The sequence below is a fragment of the Brachyhypopomus gauderio genome, chromosome 19, assembly GCF_052324685.1.
Source record: "Brachyhypopomus gauderio isolate BG-103 chromosome 19, BGAUD_0.2, whole genome shotgun sequence".
NCBI lineage: Eukaryota > Metazoa > Chordata > Actinopteri > Gymnotiformes > Hypopomidae > Brachyhypopomus > Brachyhypopomus gauderio.
In genome coordinates this window covers 14686157-14707473 of record NC_135229.1, presented here as the reverse complement: position 1 = coordinate 14707473, position 21317 = coordinate 14686157, and the positions used below count along the sequence as shown (strand labels likewise).

General features: G+C 41.7%; 2 protein-coding genes and 2 long non-coding RNA genes across 10 annotated transcripts in view; 1 reads left to right on the top strand and 3 right to left on the bottom strand.

Moving 5' to 3' along the window:
* Positions 1–4192, bottom strand: part of dop1a (DOP1 leucine zipper like protein A) — a 40067-nt gene extending 35875 nt beyond the window's left edge. For all 6 annotated transcript variants that reach the window (XM_076980887.1, XM_076980890.1, XM_076980889.1 and 3 more), the window contains exons 1-6: positions 4055–4192; positions 3273–3454; positions 2917–3087; positions 2479–2668; positions 1903–2001; positions 1300–1399 (exon numbers count right to left, since the gene is read on the bottom strand). In XM_076980887.1, coding sequence (XP_076837002.1) covers positions 1300–1399; positions 1903–2001; positions 2479–2668; positions 2917–3087; positions 3273–3454; positions 4055–4192 — 880 coding nt within the window. The remainder of the gene's footprint in view (positions 1–1299; positions 1400–1902; positions 2002–2478; positions 2669–2916; positions 3088–3272; positions 3455–4054) is intronic.
* Positions 4193–4238: 46 nt separating this feature from the next.
* LOC143482541 (uncharacterized) lies at positions 4239–20398 on the top strand. 2 transcript variants are annotated; one of them, XR_013122259.1, is made up of 6 exons: positions 4239–4718; positions 5402–5473; positions 5620–5762; positions 19573–19625; positions 19958–20099; positions 20268–20398. It is a non-coding gene; the product is annotated as an uncharacterized LOC143482541 (long non-coding RNA). The 2 variants fall into 2 exon arrangements; XR_013122260.1 differs by lacking the exons at positions 19573–19625; positions 19958–20099; positions 20268–20398 and adding an exon at positions 9038–9444.
* Positions 6299–12715, bottom strand: LOC143482540 (secretory phospholipase A2 receptor-like). The gene is made up of 6 exons (XM_076980893.1): positions 12570–12715; positions 9000–9359; positions 8545–8880; positions 8075–8434; positions 7635–7955; positions 6299–7544 (listed from the first exon to the last, which is right to left on the bottom strand). Exons 1-6 carry the CDS (start codon positions 12604–12606, stop codon positions 7189–7191), a joined length of 1770 nt encoding a protein of 589 aa, XP_076837008.1. The 5' UTR covers positions 12607–12715; the 3' UTR covers positions 6299–7188.
* Positions 12917–13741, bottom strand: LOC143482543 (uncharacterized). The gene is made up of 3 exons (XR_013122261.1): positions 13479–13741; positions 13351–13403; positions 12917–13016 (listed from the first exon to the last, which is right to left on the bottom strand). It is a non-coding gene; the product is annotated as an uncharacterized LOC143482543 (long non-coding RNA).
* Positions 20399–21317: the final 919 nt, after the last annotated feature.

The window sequence follows — 21317 nt, the reverse complement described above, 5'->3', positions numbered from 1 at the left end:
AACACAAAACAAGTTTTCACTTCATCATTAAGTGTGCGACATGTAAATACTTTTTGAAGACACTGTAAAAATGACCAAGACCCTCAAACACTGAAGATTAAACCCATCCTAACTGGGCTTAGAATGATCAGCATGCTACCACACACACCCACAAACACACACTTACCGTCATTCCGCGCATACGGTTTGCACATAAAAACAAGAGCAAAGCAGGGAGTGAATGCCAGGAACACACAGCACACACCTGAGGTCCAGTAACACACGTATGTTCTGAACTACGAGTCACATCACATCCAACAACATTAACACTCGTGCAGCTGACGGACATTAGACAGCAACTGGAAATATGAATGCAGCTCTGGAACGTCAGCTTATCATGTTGGATGTGTTCGCTAACTACGGCAGTTTACAAAGTACCACAGTCGTCATTGGTTTACTTGAGAAACAACATGATCAGTGCAACACCAAAAGACATAGCTCATGTGTCTACATCAGAGGTTCTCAAAGTTTTTCCATCATTCCCCACCTCAGAAGAAGGGGAAATTCCATGCCCCACCTGTCCCATATCACCCAAACAAAATGGTAATAAAATACAAATGGGGGGACTGGGTGGCGAACGTAATTTATTGACGGGGGGGGGGCCTGGTACAAATTCTTTAAAGGGCCGAATCTAGCCCTGGTTCACACTGTTCCACAGATATAATAAACATCCGTGGCTTATGAAAACCGAACAGGTATTAAAACAGGCTTAAAAAGGTTAATTTCTTCCAATTGCTTGCGCCCCACCTGCAGTACCCATGCGCCCCACACTTTGAGAAATGCTGGTCTACATGGAGTTTACACGTGTGGGCACAATATCCATGTGTCTACCTAATGTCTGTGCAGGTGTGTTTGCAGGTGTCTGGAGCTGTGTGCACGTCTGTACGGTCTCTGGGCGTATCCACACAGGTGTGTGCAGGTGTGTGTGCACGTCTCTGGGCGTGTCCACACAGGTGTGTGCAGGTGTGTTTGAAGGTGTGTGGGGCTGTGTGCACGTCTGTACGGTCTCTGGGCGTGTCCACACAGGTGTGTGCACATCTCTGGGCGTGTCCACACAGGTGTGTGCACATCTCTGGGCGTGTCCACACAGGTGTGCGCAGGTGTGTGTGCACGTCTCTGGGCGTGTCCACACTTGTGTGCGCAGGTGTGTGTGAAGGTGTGTGGGGCTGTGTGTACGTCTGGGCGTGTCCACACGGGTGTGTGCAGGTGTGTGTGCACGTCTCTGGGCGTGTCCACAGGTGTGTGTGCAGGTTGTCGTACCCAGCAGCCAGGCGTAAAGCCTGCGGTTCAGGGACATGTCTCTCCTTAGCACCACGTGCAGCGCTGCACACAGGATTCTGATCATATCTGGACGAGTGGCCTGTGAGGAACATCAACCAAGAGCAATAAACCCAGGATGAAGCGCTCTATCTGGACCTATGAGGAGCTACCACCATTTCAACAGTGGAGACGAGCTCTTTAATAACAATCACCAGTCTCATCACACTTGGCTTCTGGTTCTTATAGGCAGCATTATGTCCATGGCATGCAGCTACACGCATGGCATTCGGACACACATGGCCTGACGATTTCTAGTCTTTTGATTACTGAGAGCTGTTGAATTTCAGTGAATACACAGAAAGGAAATGAACAACATCACATGAGGAGAAGCATCTTACACCAAGTGGCTTCAAGGACAACGTGTGTGAACGTGTTTGAGCAAAACAGTAAACGCCAGGATTTAAACCCCATCAAACTTCAGGCATGTGGGGCACAACGTGTGAATGATCAGTTTGCTTGAAAACTAAATAAACTAAATGCCCCAAGGCCACCACAGGAAATGAAAAAGAACCAATAAGTGTGAGTGAGTGAGTGAATTCATACCTGACTCATATGGAAAGGGAAGCAGAAGAGGATGAGGTCGAGTGTGCTTCTCTGGACCAGGACGCTGGAGTCCTGCACGGACGTGCTCACGGCCTCCACCTGGGCAGCAGAGCGGAGAAGCCCACCACATTACTACACCCACCAAACACTCCCCGCAGAACACAACTGAATCATTCTCACAGTTCACCATCAGTTTAGCACTGATTCAATGACAGAACTGAATCACTTTGAGCTGAATTGCCCACTCACTAAACATTACAAAAGTGATTTAACTGAAGTGGAAATAAACAGGACTGCATATGAATGAATGATAATGTAGGCAGCACATCATTCTCTACTGAATAACAAAACTGAGCTGGCATTTAGTGCCAATATATTTTTCCAGATACAATGTAGAATGATTACCAGGCACCAACCCAGATCAAACTAAAAAAGTTTCCTCTTTTGTGGTTTTTCTGCCCATAAATGTGATGTTTTCTGCCCACGTTCTCACTAAGCAAGCATCACTGCCACATTTAGCGTCAGCATCAAACCAAGACGCGTGTTCAGATATTGCGACTAGCACAGAGCAGGCACCATGAGCGCGATGTCGCTGCCCATGACGTAGAGCTGGTCCTCCATAGAGAGCCTGCGATTGAGGTGGAGCAGGACGAAGCTGACACCGGGCAGCCTGACGGCCGCGCTGGTCAGGATGCTCCCCCAGAGGGCGCTGTAGAACGCCGCCTGTTCCACGGCCGATGCCACCTTCTCCAGCAGGGTGTTGGTCCTTCAAATGAATTAAACAACCATAAAACCCCTAATTATCTAAATATAAATAAAATAAACTAATGAAAACATGAATTGGGATAAATGTACTAAAAAAAGAAATAACAAAAACATCAACATTAGTAACATAGTAACATTAGTGACTCAGTGAATGTTAAGAAACCTTGTGATTCAGTCAAGCACTGATCTCATCACCGAGCCCAATACTCCAAAACCACACAGACAGTTAAACACGTTTCACCATCTGACCTGTCATAGTACTCTGAGCCTTCCTCGAGGCCGGGCAGGACGCCCGTCAGGAGCCCCTGCAGGCCCGGTTTCAGGGTCTTCCCCAGGGGCAAGTAGTAGGTCTCATACAGGCCCAGCAGCACCGGCTTCACCGACATGGCAGCATTGGAGAGCAGGGGGAAGAGACCCGAGCTGACACAGAACAAAGGGGATGTTGGGTCAGACACAACGGACCTGCTCTGCATTACTGGTAATGACACGTGGTAATGTTAATCCACACGTGCTCAGCCCAGTCCAAAATGTGCCTTTTCAACCAGCGTCCACCTAAACCATGTCACAGCACCGTACCTGTGCACTGCTGAACTCTCTTTCCTTACCTGTACAGGAACAGGTCTTTAGCCAGACGTTTGTGGCCAATGATCTTGAAGATGATCTCGTAGGTCTCCAGGGCCTTGCGGTGGACGCCACTGGGCAGTGCTGGGTGAAGGCACTGGGCCAAACGCTTCCCGATCGTGAGCTTCTTGGGTACCACCTGGTACTTGGCATTATTTTGCAACACCTGTGAAAAGGAGCACTGGCTAATGTAGTGTAGAGTACACTACAGTAAAACGAGACAAATGACTGAACCTCTGGAAGAAGACAGCAAGAATATGTCTCCCGCTGCCATAGCAACATGTGGCTGTTGTGTGAGGTTTTAATACCACAACAACAAATGATAACAACAATAATAACAAGAACATAACTGAATGCAATATTACACCTTGTGTGCAATACACATTTACAACACTAATGATTAAAATAGGCAGAGGTCATTTTGGGGAGATCACAGGATTATTTTGGTTATTGTTAATTAAGGTTTAGCAGCATGAACACAGGTGTGTGAGAGACAGACAGAGGGTGAGACAGAGAGAGATAGACAGAGGGTGAGACAGAGACAGAGAGAGACAGAGGGTGAGACAGAGAGAGAGAGAGAGAGGGTGAGAGAGAGAGAGACAGAGGGTGAGAGAGAGAGAGAGACAGAGGGTGAGACAGAGAGAGATAGACAGAGGGTGAGACAGAGAGAGAGAGAGAGAGGGTGAGACAGAGAGAGAGAGACAGAGGGTGAGACAGAGAGAGAGAGACAGAGGGTGAGACAGAGAGAGAGACAGACTGCTAGTACCTTGTTGAGCTTGCCAAGTGCTGAAATGAGATCGGCCCATTCGCTGGAGTACTCGAAGTTCTTCAGGGCCTTGTCCACCGCCGCCACGTAGTTCCTGTATTTGGAGTCGGCGAGCAGCTCCAGCTCCTCCGCGTTCATCCTCACGCGCACAGACGGACAGTGACGGTCAGCGCGCGCACATCACCGAGACTACCGACACAAACGGAGCTTCAGGACACTCGGGACATCATTAAAAACACATCAAACAGGAACACAGCCAAGATTCAGGACAATCATTAAACAGACAACACAGCAACACGACTACACGGCCACGGTCGGTTGAAACAAGCTGACATATTCCGCCGTATATTTGTGTCGGTATCGTAACCGACTACACGGCCGGTCGCCCGTTAACCGGGCCGTGTATCCACCAGCACCGCCGACCCACCGAGGTGGAGCCGCTCTGTGTGCAGGTCTGTGCGGGTTTACGCCGATCCTGCTCGGTACTGATTGGGCTCCGTGACACTGACCTAACGCAGAAACCGAGGCCGGTTCCCCCGGGTGAGACCACCACCCGCCTGCCCAACACATCCTACCTCCAACGGGGTTTAACTGTGCGGGTAATCACACGTCCGCCGACACTCCGGCCCGGTACCCATGTTGTGTAAGAGGAACCCGGAGACAGGTGAGGCGCCTGCTCAAACTCTTCCTGGTCATCCACACAAAACACACTTCAAAATAAAAGTCGCTGTAAATATTTGTGAATTGGGCTTTGACGTCTGTTTTTTCGAACAAGTTACTAATGTAGTGAGGAGAATCTTAAAACATCACCTGAGAGGGAGGGATGGGGACACTGGCTGGTTAATATGCATGTGGATTTTAGATTTGGTCTTTAGATTTAGGCTTAGGAAAATTATCACTTTGTTATTACAAAGACATTCACAGGAAATTGCATGAATTAGAAACACACATCAAAGGTTGTGTTCATCAGTTTCTTCTGCTCTTTATGAATTTGATGAATTAACGAATGTCTGAGAAAAATTTAATTATGTCTCCATCTAGTGGTCATGAAGTTAAGCTGCTATCTATTTGCCATGGGACATATTGGATTATTGTGTTGGAAGGTGTTTCCACCTCTCAGTAAACTGCTGATTCTGATGTGATAATCACACTAAATTAGCAGAATATCTTACATAATCAGTTTATATTGTATAATCACATTTTTGTGTTTTTCTTAATCATGCGTAAGGCCTAATGCTTCTTAGCCGCAGTGTGAATAGTTGACTGTCTGTTTTTAATGTTCATTAGTTTGATGTCCAGTAATGAACAGAATCTCCACTGTTATTCCCTCCTGCTCCTGGACGCCAGGGCCCTGCACACTTTAGAAATGTTCCTGCTCAACACAGCAGCTAATGACCACGCCCATCCTGAATGGACCAGGTGTGTGACGCTAGGAATACCCAAACCTGTACTGGGCTCTTTCTTCAGGATTGAGAAGACGACGTTTCCGTTTGGTTTAAATTCACATACACCCATCAGTTCAGAAATGCCCATCATCTGTCTAAATGTCTGTCCCACTGTTTCAGTGACACTGCATTTGTGAGACACTGGCTGTATCCTTCTCTGCTGGTTCAGGGAACCGGAGCTGCATGTTGGCTGAACTCCACAGATCAGACAGTCTTCTCTATCCAAGATCCACCCACACAGACCCTCCTGAGACACAGTCAAGGTCAGACACAAGGTGCAGGACACCCATCCTGTTACCTACTTTAGGGTCGTTTATGAATACATCATGTAATAACATTTGCGTCTGTCTAAAATTAGTTGTCAGTAAGAAACTAAACATGTTTGTAAAATCAGACTGTAAACCTAAGGAAAACTATTTTTAGTAAATATTTGGCAAATATACATTAATTCAATTAATTCAAATTACATTTAATTCTGGAAAAGCTGTGTAAATTACCTAAAATATCAATTAATATTAGATTAACAGAGAGCGAGAGATGTTCCGAGTTTGTGTACAAAAGTGATAAATATGTGTTACGTCCCCCCCTCTCTCTACGGGTGCACAGGACTGTTACCGGGTGTAGGGGGGAATAAGACACAGGACTGTTACCGGGTGTAGGGGGGAATAAGACACAGGACTGTTACCGGGTGTAGGGGGGAATAAGACACAGGACTGTTACCGGGTGTAGGGGGGAATAAGATACACGGCTGAGTCAAGCTGATGGCGACTAGAGATTTTACTGGTCCAGAGAGCAAACACACAGATTAACAGATGTACATAGACAAAAGTCATAACGTCTCAACAGGCTGGATGTTAATGCCCATATTATTCCATTCATACACATACCTGACTACGGTGGGTCACGGGCAGCATCAAATCAATGAAAGAAAAAAACCTACCTAACAAACCCCTAACCTAACAAACATACAAAAGTGACGCCCGCCTCCTTTCCTAACACCTATACAACAAAACAATACTACAAACAAGACAAAGAAACTAACCTACCCCACCGTAGCCTCCCACATGAACGGTGAGCACAGTACACACTCTGGGTATTCAGGAGACCTGATAACCCCCTACATACACCACATGAAACATACATATAGAGATAGACTGGTTTTCTATACGCACAACACACAACTCAGCCAACCTTTACCAGGTTACACACATCAACTCTGCCAAACATCATTCAGGTGTCTCTCTCCCTCATCCATCCTTGTCATCATTTATGCCAGAACGCCCACCTTCCACAGCGTCCCATTGGTTAGCTGATGAAGCCTTTCTATAACCAGATTGGTGGAACATGCCAATGTTGATTGTCCACGGCCAGAGGGCGATTTTTGCAGTAGCAACGAGTCCACCTATGGATGTAGACAGAAAAACACAACGTGCACTCCATGCACGTAACAATATGGATAAATTAACATCAAAGTCTTAAAATACAGAGAAAACCTCAAAGACTGTTGTAATATGATTTTAATTGAAGCATGTAGGCTTAAATGTGTAATACATTTCTGCAGTTAATATTTCTTGGTTCATCTTTTCCTCTAGTGAAGAAGGTCAGTAGATAAAAAGAACAGTTGAGTCAGGGTGAGAAAACGATGAACTATACAATGCTCTGTTCTTCCAGGATTGACAAAACAACATTTTAGGTTGGTTTAAGTTCACATACAACTCTAAGTTCAGAAATGTCCATTTTCTGTCTAAATGTTTGTTCCACACTTTCTGTGGCACTGCAGCTGTGAGACACTGGCTGTCTCCTTCCCCCCCAGCTGGTCCAGAGTCCAGGAGCCAGTGTACTGGATGAACTCAAGAGCTCAGACAGTCGACTCTGTCCAAGCCCCACCCACACAGGCCCAGATACTTTATTCCTTCTGAGTTCAGACTCCACTTCTTTCTGGTCAAGGTCAGACTCAATGCGTAGGAGACCAGACCTGTTACCTTCCTGACAGTAGTCCAGAGCTTTCTCCCAGATCATACTGTCCTCACTCACATGGATGGATGCTGACAGAGACACAAACACCAGAGACACTTCTTCATTCTACTGATCTAGACTGCAGAGAACATTTTAGTGTTGGTAACATCATGACTTACTGCTGTAGCACAGAGCAGATGCAGAATCATTACACGCTGATGGAGACCATTCATCCTTAATCAGTTTTACACAATCATATGGCTGAGGTTCACGAGATCTCCAGTTCCTGTAGGTGGAGAGACCTCCATCAGTCCACTCCCAGTCATCACACAGCAGGCCGATCCAGAAGGGGGTGGTGCTGTTCTTCCCATTCTGATTCACCTCTTCATTTTGCTCCTGATCTCTGATGCTGACCAGATCAGTGTAGGTCTCCCTGCAGTATCTCTGGGCTTCATACCAGGACATTGGCTCAAGCACTAACTGATAACTGTGGCACGAATCTGCAGTCATTAAACAATTGAACTTTAATTTATCCTTAATGATGTGTTTAGAGTTAAATGTGATGATATCAATAATTATAGTTTGTAATATTGTTAAAACGTCTATATTAAGTTTTTACCTTGTTTATGACACATAAAATTATTTTTCTCTGTGCAGTTATTACACTCCCATGAACCATTAGCCATCATAGTAGCACAGCAGTTCCATGTCCCACAGTCTTCTGTCAAGTTTACAAATGTAACTGCATCACCATTAGACCATTTATAACTGGGCTGACTGGGTTGGAGCCCAATCCAGGCAGCATATAATCCAGCCTCCTCAGTCAGATTAGCCAGTACACTGTTGTCTTCCTCACTGTACACAGTGACGAGGTCGGTGTAGTTTCTTCTACAAGCTGTCTGAGCCTCAGACTGAGTCAGACTCTCATCCACAATAATGTGGAATGTTCTGAGACGACTTCCACCTGCAGCAGAAAAGACTGGAAAAGTTTCTCTTGTTAGTGACTCAATGATGGGGTGATGTTCTACTATAGTCTGATTAGAAACTGTCAGGAATGTTCTCCAGTGCTTTGGGCATGTGTTGTGATACCTGTGGCATTACTGTGGTAGCACAGAGCAGATTGACCATTACCACAAGGCACTGAGACCCATTTCCCTCCTAGCAGTGTTGTACAGTCTCCTGTTCTCTGAGGATGATCAGTCCCCCAGTTCCTGTAGGTGGAGAGACCTCCATCAGTCCACTCCCAGTCATCACACAGCAGGCCGATCCAGAAGGGGGTGGTGCTGTTCTTCCCATTCAGATTCACCTCTTCATTTTGCTCCTGATCTCTGATGCTGATCAGATCAGTGTATTTCTCCCTGCAGTATCTCTGGGCTTCATACCAGGACATTGGCTCAAGCACTAACTGATAACTGTGGCTCGAATCTGCAGTGATTAAACAATTGACCTTTAATTGATCCTTAATTATATGTTTAGAATTAAAGGTGATGATATCAACAATTATAGTGTTGAATATTGTTAAAACTTCTATAGTAAGTATTTACCTTGTTTATAACACACAAAATTCTTTTTCTGTGTGCAGGGATCACACTCCCATGAACCCTCAGCCGTCATAGCAACACAGCAGCTCCATGTCCCACAGTCTTGTATTGAGTCTCTGAATGTAACTGCATCACCATTAGACCATTTATAACTGGGCTGACTGCGTTGGAGCCCAATCCAGGCAGCATATAATCCAGCCTCCTCAGTCAGATTAGCCAGTACACTGTTGTCTTCCTCACTGTACACAGTGACGAGGTCGGTGTAGTTTCTTCTACAAGCTGTCTGAGCCTCAGACTGAGTCAGTCTCTCATCCACAATAATGTGAAATGTTCTGAGATGACTTTGGACTGTTGGAGAAAAGACTGTGGAAAAATGTTCTTTGGTTAAAGTAACAGCAATGAGGCTACAGGGGTAGACATGAAGGACAGGAGTACATGTGATGGGGTAGATGTGATGGGGTACATGTGATGGGGGGGTAGATGTGATGGGGGGGGTAGATGTGATGGGGGTAGATGTGATGGGGGGTAGATGTGATGGGGGTAGATGTGATGGGGGGTAGATGTGATGGGGTAGATGTGATGGGATAGATGTGATGGGGTAGATGTGATGGGGGGTAGATGTGATGGGGGGTAGATGTGATGGGGGGTAGATGTGATGGGGGGTAGATGTGATGGGGGTAGATGTGATGGGGTACATGTGATGGGGGGTAGATGTGATGGGGTAGATGTGATGGGGGGTAGATGTGATGGGGGGTAGATGTGATGGGGTCGATCTAACAGGGTAGATGTGATGTGTCTTCTTTCCGTCTGGAGATGTTCAACCCCAGAAGACTTTGGTGAACAGATGAATTTGGGAGTTGAACATGGGGGTAAACAGGGGGGGTAAACAGGTGGGTGAAGGGGGGTGATCAGGGGTGATCAGGGGTGCACATAATATTCAGCTCAGCTGACCAGGAAACACACAGCATGTGACTTGTATTGTACACATGGACCAGTTCTCACAAGAGGAGAATTCTCTTGGGTTTTTTTAGTATGTTTGATCTTTCTTGTTTGTAAGTGGTGCCATGCTTTCAATCAGGTTTTTAAATAAATTTTGCAATGTAAAGTGATCTTACCTGATACAGTTTAATAATAATAATAATAATAATAAGTTTATTTTTTATAGCGCCTTTCACAAACCCAAGGTGGCTTTACATAGACATGGTCATACAGACGAGAGAAGAGTTGGGAGTATCAGAGAGAGTGGAAGTAGTGAGAGAATAGGAAGGTCTTTACATGAACATGGTCATATATAAGAGAGGAGAGTTAGGGAGTATCAGTGAGAGTGGGAGTAGTGAGAGAATAGGAAGGTCTTTACATGAACATGGTCATATATAAGAGAGGAGAGTTAGGGAGTATCAGTGAGAGTGGGAGTAGTGAGAGAATAGGAAGGTCTTTACATGAACATGGTCATATATAAGAGAGGAGAGTTAGGGAGTATCAGTGAGAGTGGGAGTAGTGAGAGAATAGGAAGGTCTTTACATGAACATGGTCATATATAAGAGAGGAGAGTTAGGGAGTATCAGCGAGAGTGGAAGTAGTGAGAGAATAGGAAGGTCTTTACACGAACATGGTCATACATAAGAGAGGAGAGTTAGGGAGTATCAGAGAGAGTGGAAGTAGTGAGAGAATAGGAAGGTCTTTACATGAACATGGTCATATATAAGAGAGGAGAGTTAGGGAGTATCAGTGAGAGTGGAAGTAGTGAGAGAATATGAAGGTCTTTACATGAACATGGTCATATATAAGAGAGGAGAGTTAGGGAGTATCAGTGAGAGTGGGAGTAGTGAGAGAATATGAAGGTCTACATGAACATGGTCATATATAAGAGAGGAGAGTTAGGGAGTATCAGAGAGAGTGGGAGTAGCGAGAGAATAGGAAGGTCTACATGAACATGGTCATATATAAGAGAGGAGAGTTAGGGAGTATCAGTGAGAGTGGAAGTAGTGAGAGAATAGGAAGGTCTTTACATGAACATGGTCATATATAAGAGAGGAGAGTTAGGGAGTATCAGAGAGAGTGGAAGTAATGAGAGAATAGGAAGGTCTTTACATGAACATGGTCATATATAAGAGAGGAGAGTTAGGGAGTATCAGAGAGAGTGGGAGTAGTGAGAGAATAGGAAGGTCTTTACATGAACATGGTCATATATAAGAGAGGAGAGTTAGGGAGTATCAGAGAGAGTGGGAGTAGTGAGAGAATAGGAAGGTCTTTACATGAACATGGTCATATATAAGAGAGGAGAGTTAGGGAGTATCAGTGAGAGTGGGAGTAGTGAGAATAGGAAGGTCTTTACATGAACATGGTCATATATAAGAGAGGAGAGTTAGGGAGTATCAGTGAGAGTGGGAGTAGTGAGAGAATTGGAAGGTCTTTACATGAACATGGTCATATATAAGAGAGGAGAGTTAGGGAGTATCAGTGAGAGTGGGAGTAGTGAGAGAATAGGAAGGTCTTTACATGAACATGGTCATATATTAGAGAGGAGAGTTAGGGAGTATCAGAGAGAGTGGAAGTAATGAGAGAATAGGAAGGTCTTTACATGAACATGGTCATATATAAGAGAGGAGAGTTAGGGAGTATCAGTGAGAGTGGAAGTAGTGAGAGAATAGGAAGGTCTTTACATGAACATGGTCATATATAAGAGAGGAGAGTTAGGGAGTATCAGTGAGAGTGGGAGTAGTGAGAGAATAGGAAGGTCTTTAGCTGTGCTTTGAAAATAGGAAGAGAGGCAGAGGAGTGAAGAGAGGAAGGTAGAGAGTTCCAGAGAGTGGGGGCAGCAACACTGAAAGATCTGCCACATAGTGGAGAGTCTGAGTGTTGGGATGGTTAATAGACACGAGTTAGAGGACCTGAGCTGACGCGATGGAACGTGAGGGTGCAACAGGTGTGAGAGGTAGACAGGTGTGAGGCCATGGAGGGGTTTAAAAGTCATTAAGAGGATTTTGTAGCGGATGCGTTCTGAAACCTTAATCATGTTCTTAAGTGTTTTTGCTACTCTTAATTAAATAGGGGAGATCTGATCTGAGGCAAGAAGAAAAACAAGTCTCGTCTTTTAGTGAATGAACAAATGAATGTGAATGAAAAAAAAGGTATTATTTATTTTATTTTATTTTACAGGATTTATCTTCACCATTAGTGGAGTGGGTTGTGAGAAAGTAGAAACCAAGTATGACAAGAGGAAGCAAAAATCTTATTAGTCTAAATTCACTACATTATTTACATTGTCTTTATATTTTTTATATTTATTGTGGCTTTAAACATTTAGTTTCAGCTATCAACATTTAACTGGTTTAACAGTTTTTTCCCATGAGTAAATTACAACATTGCCATTTATAACATGTTTGTTAATATATAGCAAACATTCTTTAGAAACTGAAAACAGTTAGTGTCCAGACCGCTTTGACATTGTGAAAATAATTAGTTGTGGTACTAACTTGATTAATCAGATATGCACAAGAATCACAAATTCATACTGAATATGTTCAGAGCAAACAGGTGTTTTGAGACTAGTGATTATTAGTGAATATTTACCCAACAGTAGAGAGAGGAGCACAGAGATGGTTTCCATGGTAATTCCATAAACTCACACTAGTACTGAGTTGGAGTCCTGAGTGCTGAAATATCAGAGGGGCTGTAGTGATCTAATCTGCAGACATACACACCAGACACTGTGTGTTCACTCTGATTAAAAACCTTTAACATGTAAAAAAACATTGCAAATACAGCATTAATAAATAAATAATAAAAGCCTTTATATACAAGGTGAAACAAATTTCTGGTTAATAACTGATGAACTACATAAAAAAATTAGTTAACTAAGGACACAGTCTTACCTGATGAGGTGTTTATTGTTGAATGGAGAAGAATTTTCAAATCACCAACACCTCTCATCGTGGTGACATCACATGATGAGGTGTGATGTCACCAGCTCATATGCATATATGTTGAGATGTAACTCAAAAAGACTTTGAACTAGAGCTGCATTTGAGAATAAAGTAGAGAAAAAGTCTCATAAAGCCAATTACAGTAAAGCTGTACCAAGGCCAAAAGAGAAACCTCTACGTATGATCTAAGAATGTGCAAATGGACACACAGAGAAACCATTAGATATTGTGCAATATATCATATTTGTTACTGAGAGAGTAACACTAGAAAGAACATTAAAATTAGTTAATATTTCAATCTAACCATTTAGAACAATCTGGGATTCATTTACTCAAAACAAAACAAAATTATAACTCATGTTTCCAAATGTGCTGTAATGTGTGTTCTGTGTGAGCCAACTGTGTATCCTAGAGAAATATTTACCCACCGTTCACTTTGTGTATCACCAGTTCCTTACATTATTCAGGACAAGATGTGAGCCTGAAATGTAAAAAAATGTAATTGAGTCTAATGAACATTTAATGTGATGATAAAACATTAAAGTTATAAACTCACTGTTCAGCATTCTGTGTTATAGTCGAATGGTTTTAAAAACAAGTTTCATTTCACTGGAGGAAAGAAAGTAACTGTTCTGGGGATTGACGTTGTGACATTTTACTATCTGGTTAATAAAGTCACTGTGAACAGTTTTCCAAATGTTTCCCTGTGGATCATAAAGAGGCTCAAATAGACAAATGTATGCAAACACACTGAAGCCACATATCAAAGGTGCTGCTTCTTCCTCGTTACTGTGATCAGGTCATGCAGTTGAGTGTCAATTCAACAGCTTCTCAGTGTCTGTGAAACCATCAGTTCCTACATCACTACATCAGTTCCCACATCACTACAACAGTTCCTACATCACTACACCAGTTCCTACATCACTACATCAGTTCCTACATCACTACACCAGTTCCCACATCACTACATCAGTTCCCACATCACCAGTTCATGGCGTTCTTTAACCAGAAAATAGCTACAATCTATTCTCAATTTCCATCCAGTCTAGCATCTGCTGATTTTGATTCTTCCTCTACACGTTTTAATGGCAGCTGTCTGTGCACTTTCAATACTGTGCAGGAAAGTTTCGTCTCACAGTTGATTATGACTTTGAGAGCCACCACGTGCCAATTAAATCCAATGCCAACATCCTGGGTCAAAGCTTGCCTTACTACAATCTGCCCTCTTATTACACAGTGCATCAACGCCTCACTGATCACAGGTCTAGTTCCGGCTTCCTTGAAGATGGCTGCCATTACTCCTGTTTTAAAGAAAAATGGCTTAGACCCTAAAAATCTGGTGAACTACAGGCCTATCTCCAATCTTCCTTTCCTCGCCAAAACTCTAGAACGGACGGTAGCTACCCAGTTAACAGAACACATTGAATCAAATGAGCTGTTTGAGGTGTTTCAGTCCGGCTTTAGGAGAAATCATAGCACTGAAACTGCACTAGTGAGGGTGGTTAATGACCTTCTTATAGCAGCTGACCAGGGGTTGGTAAATTTCCTCATACTATTAGACCTGACAGCTGCATTTGACACAGTCTGCCACAAGACATTACTAACTCGGCTCTGTAATCTGTTTGGCATATCTGGAACTGTTCTTTCTTGGTTTCAGTCTTACCTTACAGATAGGCAACAGTTTGTTTCAATTGGAGGTTTTAGATCTGAGTCGTGCATTTTGTCACATGGTGTCCCTCAGGGTTCAGTGCTTGGTCCACTACTTTTTATACTGTACTTGCTCCCTCTTGGTGACATTATTAGGGGTCATGGGCTACAGTTCCACTGTTTTGCTGATGATGTACAGATATACATATGCACTAAACCTTCTGTCAGTCTACCGCCTCCTGTTCTGACTAAGTGTCTAGCTGATGTGAGGACATGGATGAAGGAGAATTTCTTGAGTCTAAACAGTAACAAGACAGAGGCTATATTAATTGCTTCTCCAGGTACACTCAAGAAGATTGGCAATAGTGCTGTCTCTATTCCTGGATTTACTGTCACATCATTAACCCAGATCAGAAATCTGGGAGTCATCCTAGACTCAACCCTCTCATTTGAACAACACATTAAGAACATCTGCAAGACAGCCTTTTTTCATTTAAGGAACATTGCTAGGATCCGACCATTTCTCTCCCATACTGCTGCTGAGGCTATTGTTCATGCATTTGTGACATCTAGGATTGACTACTGTAATGCTGTATTGCATGGACTCCCGGCTTGGCTGTTGAACAGGCTTCAGTATGTGCAAAACTCAGCTGCAAGGGTTTTAACTCATACCAGATCCTGGGAGCATATTACGCCCATTCTGGAACGTCTTCACTGGCTCCCTGTCCAGTATCGTATTCAGTATAAGGTCATTGTGCTGGTGTTTAAATCTCTGCATGGCTGTGCACCATCCTACCTCAGTAGTTTCCTCCAGACATACTCTCCAGTACGCACCTTGCGCTCGTCAGAGCTGCACTTGCTCAAAGTTCCTAGCAGCAAGTTGCGCACTATTGGTGATAGGGCCTTTAGTGTGGCTGGGTCGAAGTTATGGAACAGTCTGCCGCTTGAGTTACGTGCTTGCCCATCCGTCACTATATTAAAGGCACATCTAAAAACACATCTTTTCCAGTTGGCTTATGGCGGAGCCTATATTGTTTTTTTATTTGTATTTTTGTATTGTATTTTAACGTTAAAATTGTATTTTAACGTTCTTATATTTTCCTTCTATTGTTCGCTTTTATTGAGCAGTGTCCTTGGGTGTATTGAAAGGCGCTTATTAAATAAAATGTTATTATTACAGTTTTTCTCAGTCGATTTGGCTCATTTCTCAGATCAGAATTGAAATTCTCAAAACTGTTCATTCAATCTCCACATCTCCTTGTCACTTGTGCACATCATAATTGCATTTCTCATTGTGTTTAACATTTTGCAAATGCTTTTGTACATTTTGCAAATGGACATGGACAATTGTCTGTTGTTATTTACATTATCAGTTTCTTATGACATGTTTATCAAGATGTGTTGTACGGATTGTCTGTTGAATTGTCTTACCCTCCAAAACATTTAGTCTTTAGGTCATCGCCTAGGTCATTATATGCAAAAGTGTTGAACATGTTGTCATAATCTCTAAGGCATCATTTTACATTTATTTACAGTTTTTCTCAGTCAATTTGGTTCATTTCTCAGATCAGAATTGAAATGCTCAAAACTGTTCATTCAGTCTCCACATCTCCTTGTCACTTGTGCACATCATAATTGAATTTCTCCTTGTGTTTAACATTTTGCAAATGCTTTTGTACATATTGCAAATGGACATGGACAGTTGTCTGTTGTTTTTTACATTATCAGTTGCTTATGACATGTTTATCAAAATGTGTTGTACGGATTATCTGTTGAATTGTCTTACCCTCCAAAACATTTAGTCTTTAGGTCATCGCATAGGTCATTATATGCAAAAGTGCTGAACATGTTGTCATAATCTCTAAGGCATCATTTTACATTTATTTATTTAGTAATAAATAAAGTTTGTATGTGTGTAACATGTATTTGATATACCACAGAATGTGCAGCGTTCTTGAAATCAAAAGCTTAGCTAGTTTCCATCAGAATATTCAGTTTACACTGAATGTGACTTATAGTTGCACTGACAACATGACTAAGTATTTTGACTGCCTTGTTCATAGGCGATGGCACACAGACTAGATATTCTGATGGCACTGACAAATTGACTGACCTAAATATTTGCTTTTGAAGCAAAAACAAAGTATTTTGAGTGAAGTATGTGCTTTTGCAGGTATTTCATTGAGTTTTGCTGTTTGCACTAACTGTTTTGAGAAATGCACTAGTTTTGATGCCAATGTAAAACATGATGTGAGAAATTAACCAAATCGACTGAGAAAAACTGTATTATTAGGGTTCACACACACAGTGTGGGAAACCTATTGTTATTATTGTTGGGTTTTTTCTTTCTTTCTTTCTTTCTTTCTTATTATTATTTTTCTACTGATAAAACGCATACTGCAGCCTAGACCGTAAGGCCCAGGGAGACCAAACTTGGCAGAATGGTGTAGTCTCTTTGCGAGACCGTGCTAAAGCACAGAGACCCACATTGGCCTGATGGTGGCGCTATAGCGCACCATTTTGCGTTTTGGTCCATATCTCCCAAACCGTAGGGCCTAGAAACAAAATTCCACTTCTGATGGATTCCTTGGCTCAAGCCAAACAAAAAAGCCTCAACAACCATTAAGCTCCGCCTTCTTAGATTTTTTGCTAATTTGCATAATATGCAAAACATACTTTTTTATACTAGTCCCTGGTTTTTCATCGGATCACCACAACCTTGGTGTCAAAATATTCAGGAGAATCTCATTATCAAAGATGCTTAAAAACATTTTTTTGAGATTTGCATACAGTCTGGTTGTCACATGTCAATCAATAGCTCCAAGGCGTGGCCAAATTTACTTAAACACCCATATCTCAGCAACACTTTGACCGATCTTCATAAAATTTTATCAGTTGTTAGGGCACATGACTCGGAGGTCACAGGTCAAAGCTGGCCACGATTGTCCAATAGGGGGCGCTATAACATGGGAAAAACTGTTTCTCAGAAACCATTAGTCACATCAAGCCAAAACTTTACAGGCATCATCAGGGGCCCAAGTGATATCAAGACACACAATGATGACATCATCACTCAAAAAACATGGCCGCCATGAGCCAATTAATTTTTATTTGAATTAATTGGCCATTTGACAGACTTACCATTGGCCAATCAACATGAAACCTCACCACTGTGCGTACCTCAGGACTATGTGTCATGCTGTGCAGTTTTAAAACATTTGGCCACTAGGTGGCGCTATTTGTGAAAATCATGCATATCTCCTCCAAATTTTCACTTAGGAACATGCAACTTGTTTCTTTTTATTCCTTGCAGTAGACCTGACAACTTTGCCATTACAAGTCCTATTAAAAAATGCATACTTTTGTCACATTCATCAATTATTTGAAAATAGCTATTTACAAACTAGTCATAGGAATTTGATCCAATTATGGCAAAATTGCTATGAGCATAATCAGTAAACTCTGTAGGTAAAAAGTGATTAAAAAAATGTTGGATTTTTATTTTTCTGATTGGTCCATTTTCCCATTATATCATTGTGGCCATGCCATATATGACCTATATTGCTATAACTCATAAACCATGTATGCAATCAACTCCCAATTTGAAAGGCTTTTATATCCTGAAGTCCTTGTGAGGTGTGCCAAGTTTGCTTCAAATTGGCCTGTCGGGGGCGCTACAGTACCCAAAAACCTAAAAAGCATAAAAACTCATGCTGCAATCTTGTTATGCAGAATACAGACAAGTAATTGGTCTTGTATGATCCAGATCAAGAAGTTCTATAACATTGCAATTGCATCTTATAACAAAAAGTGCACTGCCTAACCACAAATGAACCTTTTAATTCACCAAAATGTCATATTGCATTACTGAGATTAATGAGATATAAGTATGATAGTACTTGGGCTCCATCTAGTGGCCAAACACCGAAACTGACTGAAAACTATTGCTCACATAAAACACCACACAAACACACACAAAGCTGATCTCAGCATGTGATTTAGTTCTGTGATCTGAATCATTTTGCCAATACACATTATTTTGATCCTTTTGGCCCTTTAGTGCCTCAACTGAATCTTTTTTTTTTACATAAAGTACACTGCCTGACCAGAAATGAACCTTTTAAGTCACCAAAATGTCCTATTTCATTACTGAGATTAATGAGATATCAGTATGGTAGTACTTGGCCTCCATCTAGTGGCCATATTCCGGAACGGACTGAAAACTATTACATGAAACACCACACAAACACACACAAAGCTGATCTCAGCATGTGATTTAGTTCTGTGATCTGACTCAATTTCCCAATACACATTATTTTGATCCTTTTGGGCCTTTGGTGCCCCAATTGAACCTTTTTTTGCACATTGATTTATTTGTGCATTTTTTTCCACTCAAACAGCTTCTTTTCACATTTAGGGTCTAAAGGACCTTTTGGGCCTCTGCCTATTGAGGCCAAGAGGCCTATTTGTGTGTGAACCCGCCAATTGCCGCTTGCGGCTATATTTAATATTATTATTATCACTACATCAGTTCCTACATCACTACACCAGTTCCCACATTTATGTGGGATATGGTGGAGTGATGTAGGAACTTATGTAGTGATGTAGGAACTTATGTAGTGATGTGGGAACTGATGTAGTGACGTAGGAACTGATGTAGTGATGTGGGAACTGGTGTAGTAATGTGGGAACTGATGTAGTGATGAACTGGTGTAGTGATGTGGGAACTGGTGTAATGATGTGGGAACTGATGTACTGATGTAGGAACTGATGTAGTGATGTGAGAAATGATGTAGTGATGTAGGAACTGATGTAGTGATGTAGGAACTTGTGTACTGATGTTGGAACTGGTGTAGTGATGTGGGAACTGATGTAGTGATGTAGGAACTGATTTAGTGATGTAGGAACTGATGCAGTGATGTAGGAACTTATGTTTTATCATCACATTAAATGTTGATTAGACTCAATTACATTTTTGTCTTTTTAATTTTTTTACATTTCAGTCTCACATCTTGTCCTGAATAATGTAAGGAAGTGGTGATACACAAAGTGAACGGTGAGTAAATATTTCTCTAGGATACACAGTTGTCTCACATGTAACACACATTACAGCACATTTGGAAATACACATTATGCTTTTTTTGGTTTTGAGTAAAATAATCCCAGATCGTTCTAAAGGGTTAGATTGAAATATTAACTAATTTTAATATATTTTTATTGTTACTCTCTCAATAACAAAAATGATATATTGCACAATATCTAATGGTTTCTCTGTGTGTCCATTTGCAAATTCTTAGATCATGCGTAGAGGTTTCTCTTTTGGCCTTGGTACAGCTTTACTGTAATTGGCTTTATGAGACTTTTTCTCTACTTTATTCTCAAATGCAGCTCTAGTTCAAAGTCTTTTTGAGTTACATCTCAACATATATGCATATGAGCTGGTGACATCACACCTCATCATATGATGTCACCACAATGAGAGCTGTTGGTGATTTGAAAATTCTCCATTCAACAATAAACACCTCATCAGGTAAGACTGTGTCCTCAGTTAACTAATTATTGTTATGTAGTTTATCAGAAATTTTATTTAACCTTTTTATTTACTGCTGTATGTTAATGCTGTATTTGCAATGTTTTTTTACATGTTAAAGGTTTTTAATCAGAGTGAACACACAGTGTCTGGTGTGTATGTTTGCAGATTAGATCACTACAGCCCCTCTGATATTTCAGCACTCAGGACTCCAACTCAGTACTAGTGTGAGTTTATGGAATTACCATGGAAACCATCTCTGTGCTCCTCTATTTTCACAATGTTAAAGAGGTCTGGACACCAGTTGTTTTCAGCTTCCCATGTATGTTTTATAGTTCATTAACATAAATGTTAAATTTATATTAATGTTGCCATTTACTTATGAGAAGAATTTATGGTTTAACCACTTACATGTCAATATACTGAAAGCTGATACTGAATATTAAATTAATATAAAGACCATGCTGTAAGGTCGTACTGGGAGGAGGTGGACACAAGTGTGATTGATCGTTTATTTATTTATTTTTTTTAAGATGTTTTTATTTGGTTTTCAAATACAACACAAAAAGATTATGAGCATTTGCAATTAAGCACAGATTGTAATACGTAAACACACAGGGGAGGGGAAAAATAAATAAAAAATTACCCCAAAGGGTAATAGTGATAATAATAAAAAAAACAATGCAAAGTAAAGTACATAGATGAGAGAGTAATAAGATGCAACAGACATTTTGTGAGCACAGTAAAAGCCTCCAACTAAAAACAGATTCCTTCACAGCAACATTCGTTATATAGGTGTCGACCAGTGGGGAACCGTCAGGGCCCTCTACGCCCTCTCAGAGGGCCTAAAATATTCTTAAAACATTATATATATAATTATCCAATTTTATTTTATCTACTTACAGTTTTACAATCGACATCTAAACAATTACAAAAATATAAGCAAATAAAATATTCAACCGTGTCTATTCAATCTGTGTTGGAAGGTGAGGGGTTAAGTGGAAGCGCCTGTGTCTCCCCCTATCAGGACTGTGATGCCCGCTGTTCGTTTACAGAGGGCCTGGCAGTTATAATTCAACGCAATACCAGTTTCAAATGACAGTAAAATTGACCAATCATATCTTCCCTCTTAGTGGGCGGGCTTAACTGTATGATAATTTCCGCCCGCTGTGGCGACGCTAGCTGTCGTTACCCTACCGCCGCTAGCTAGTTTCGATT

Coding starts and splice junctions, on each gene's coding strand:
- LOC143482540 (XM_076980893.1), bottom strand. CDS start 12,606: ATGGAAACCATCTCTGTGCTCCTCTCTCTACTGTTGG. Junction 9,360..12,569: donor GCTCCTCTCTCTACTGTTGG/GTAAATATTCAC, acceptor ATTTTTCCACAG/TCTTTTCTCCAACAGTCCAA. Junction 8,881..8,999: donor TTTTGTGTGTTATAAACAAG/GTAAATACTTAC, acceptor TAATCACTGCAG/ATTCGAGCCACAGTTATCAG.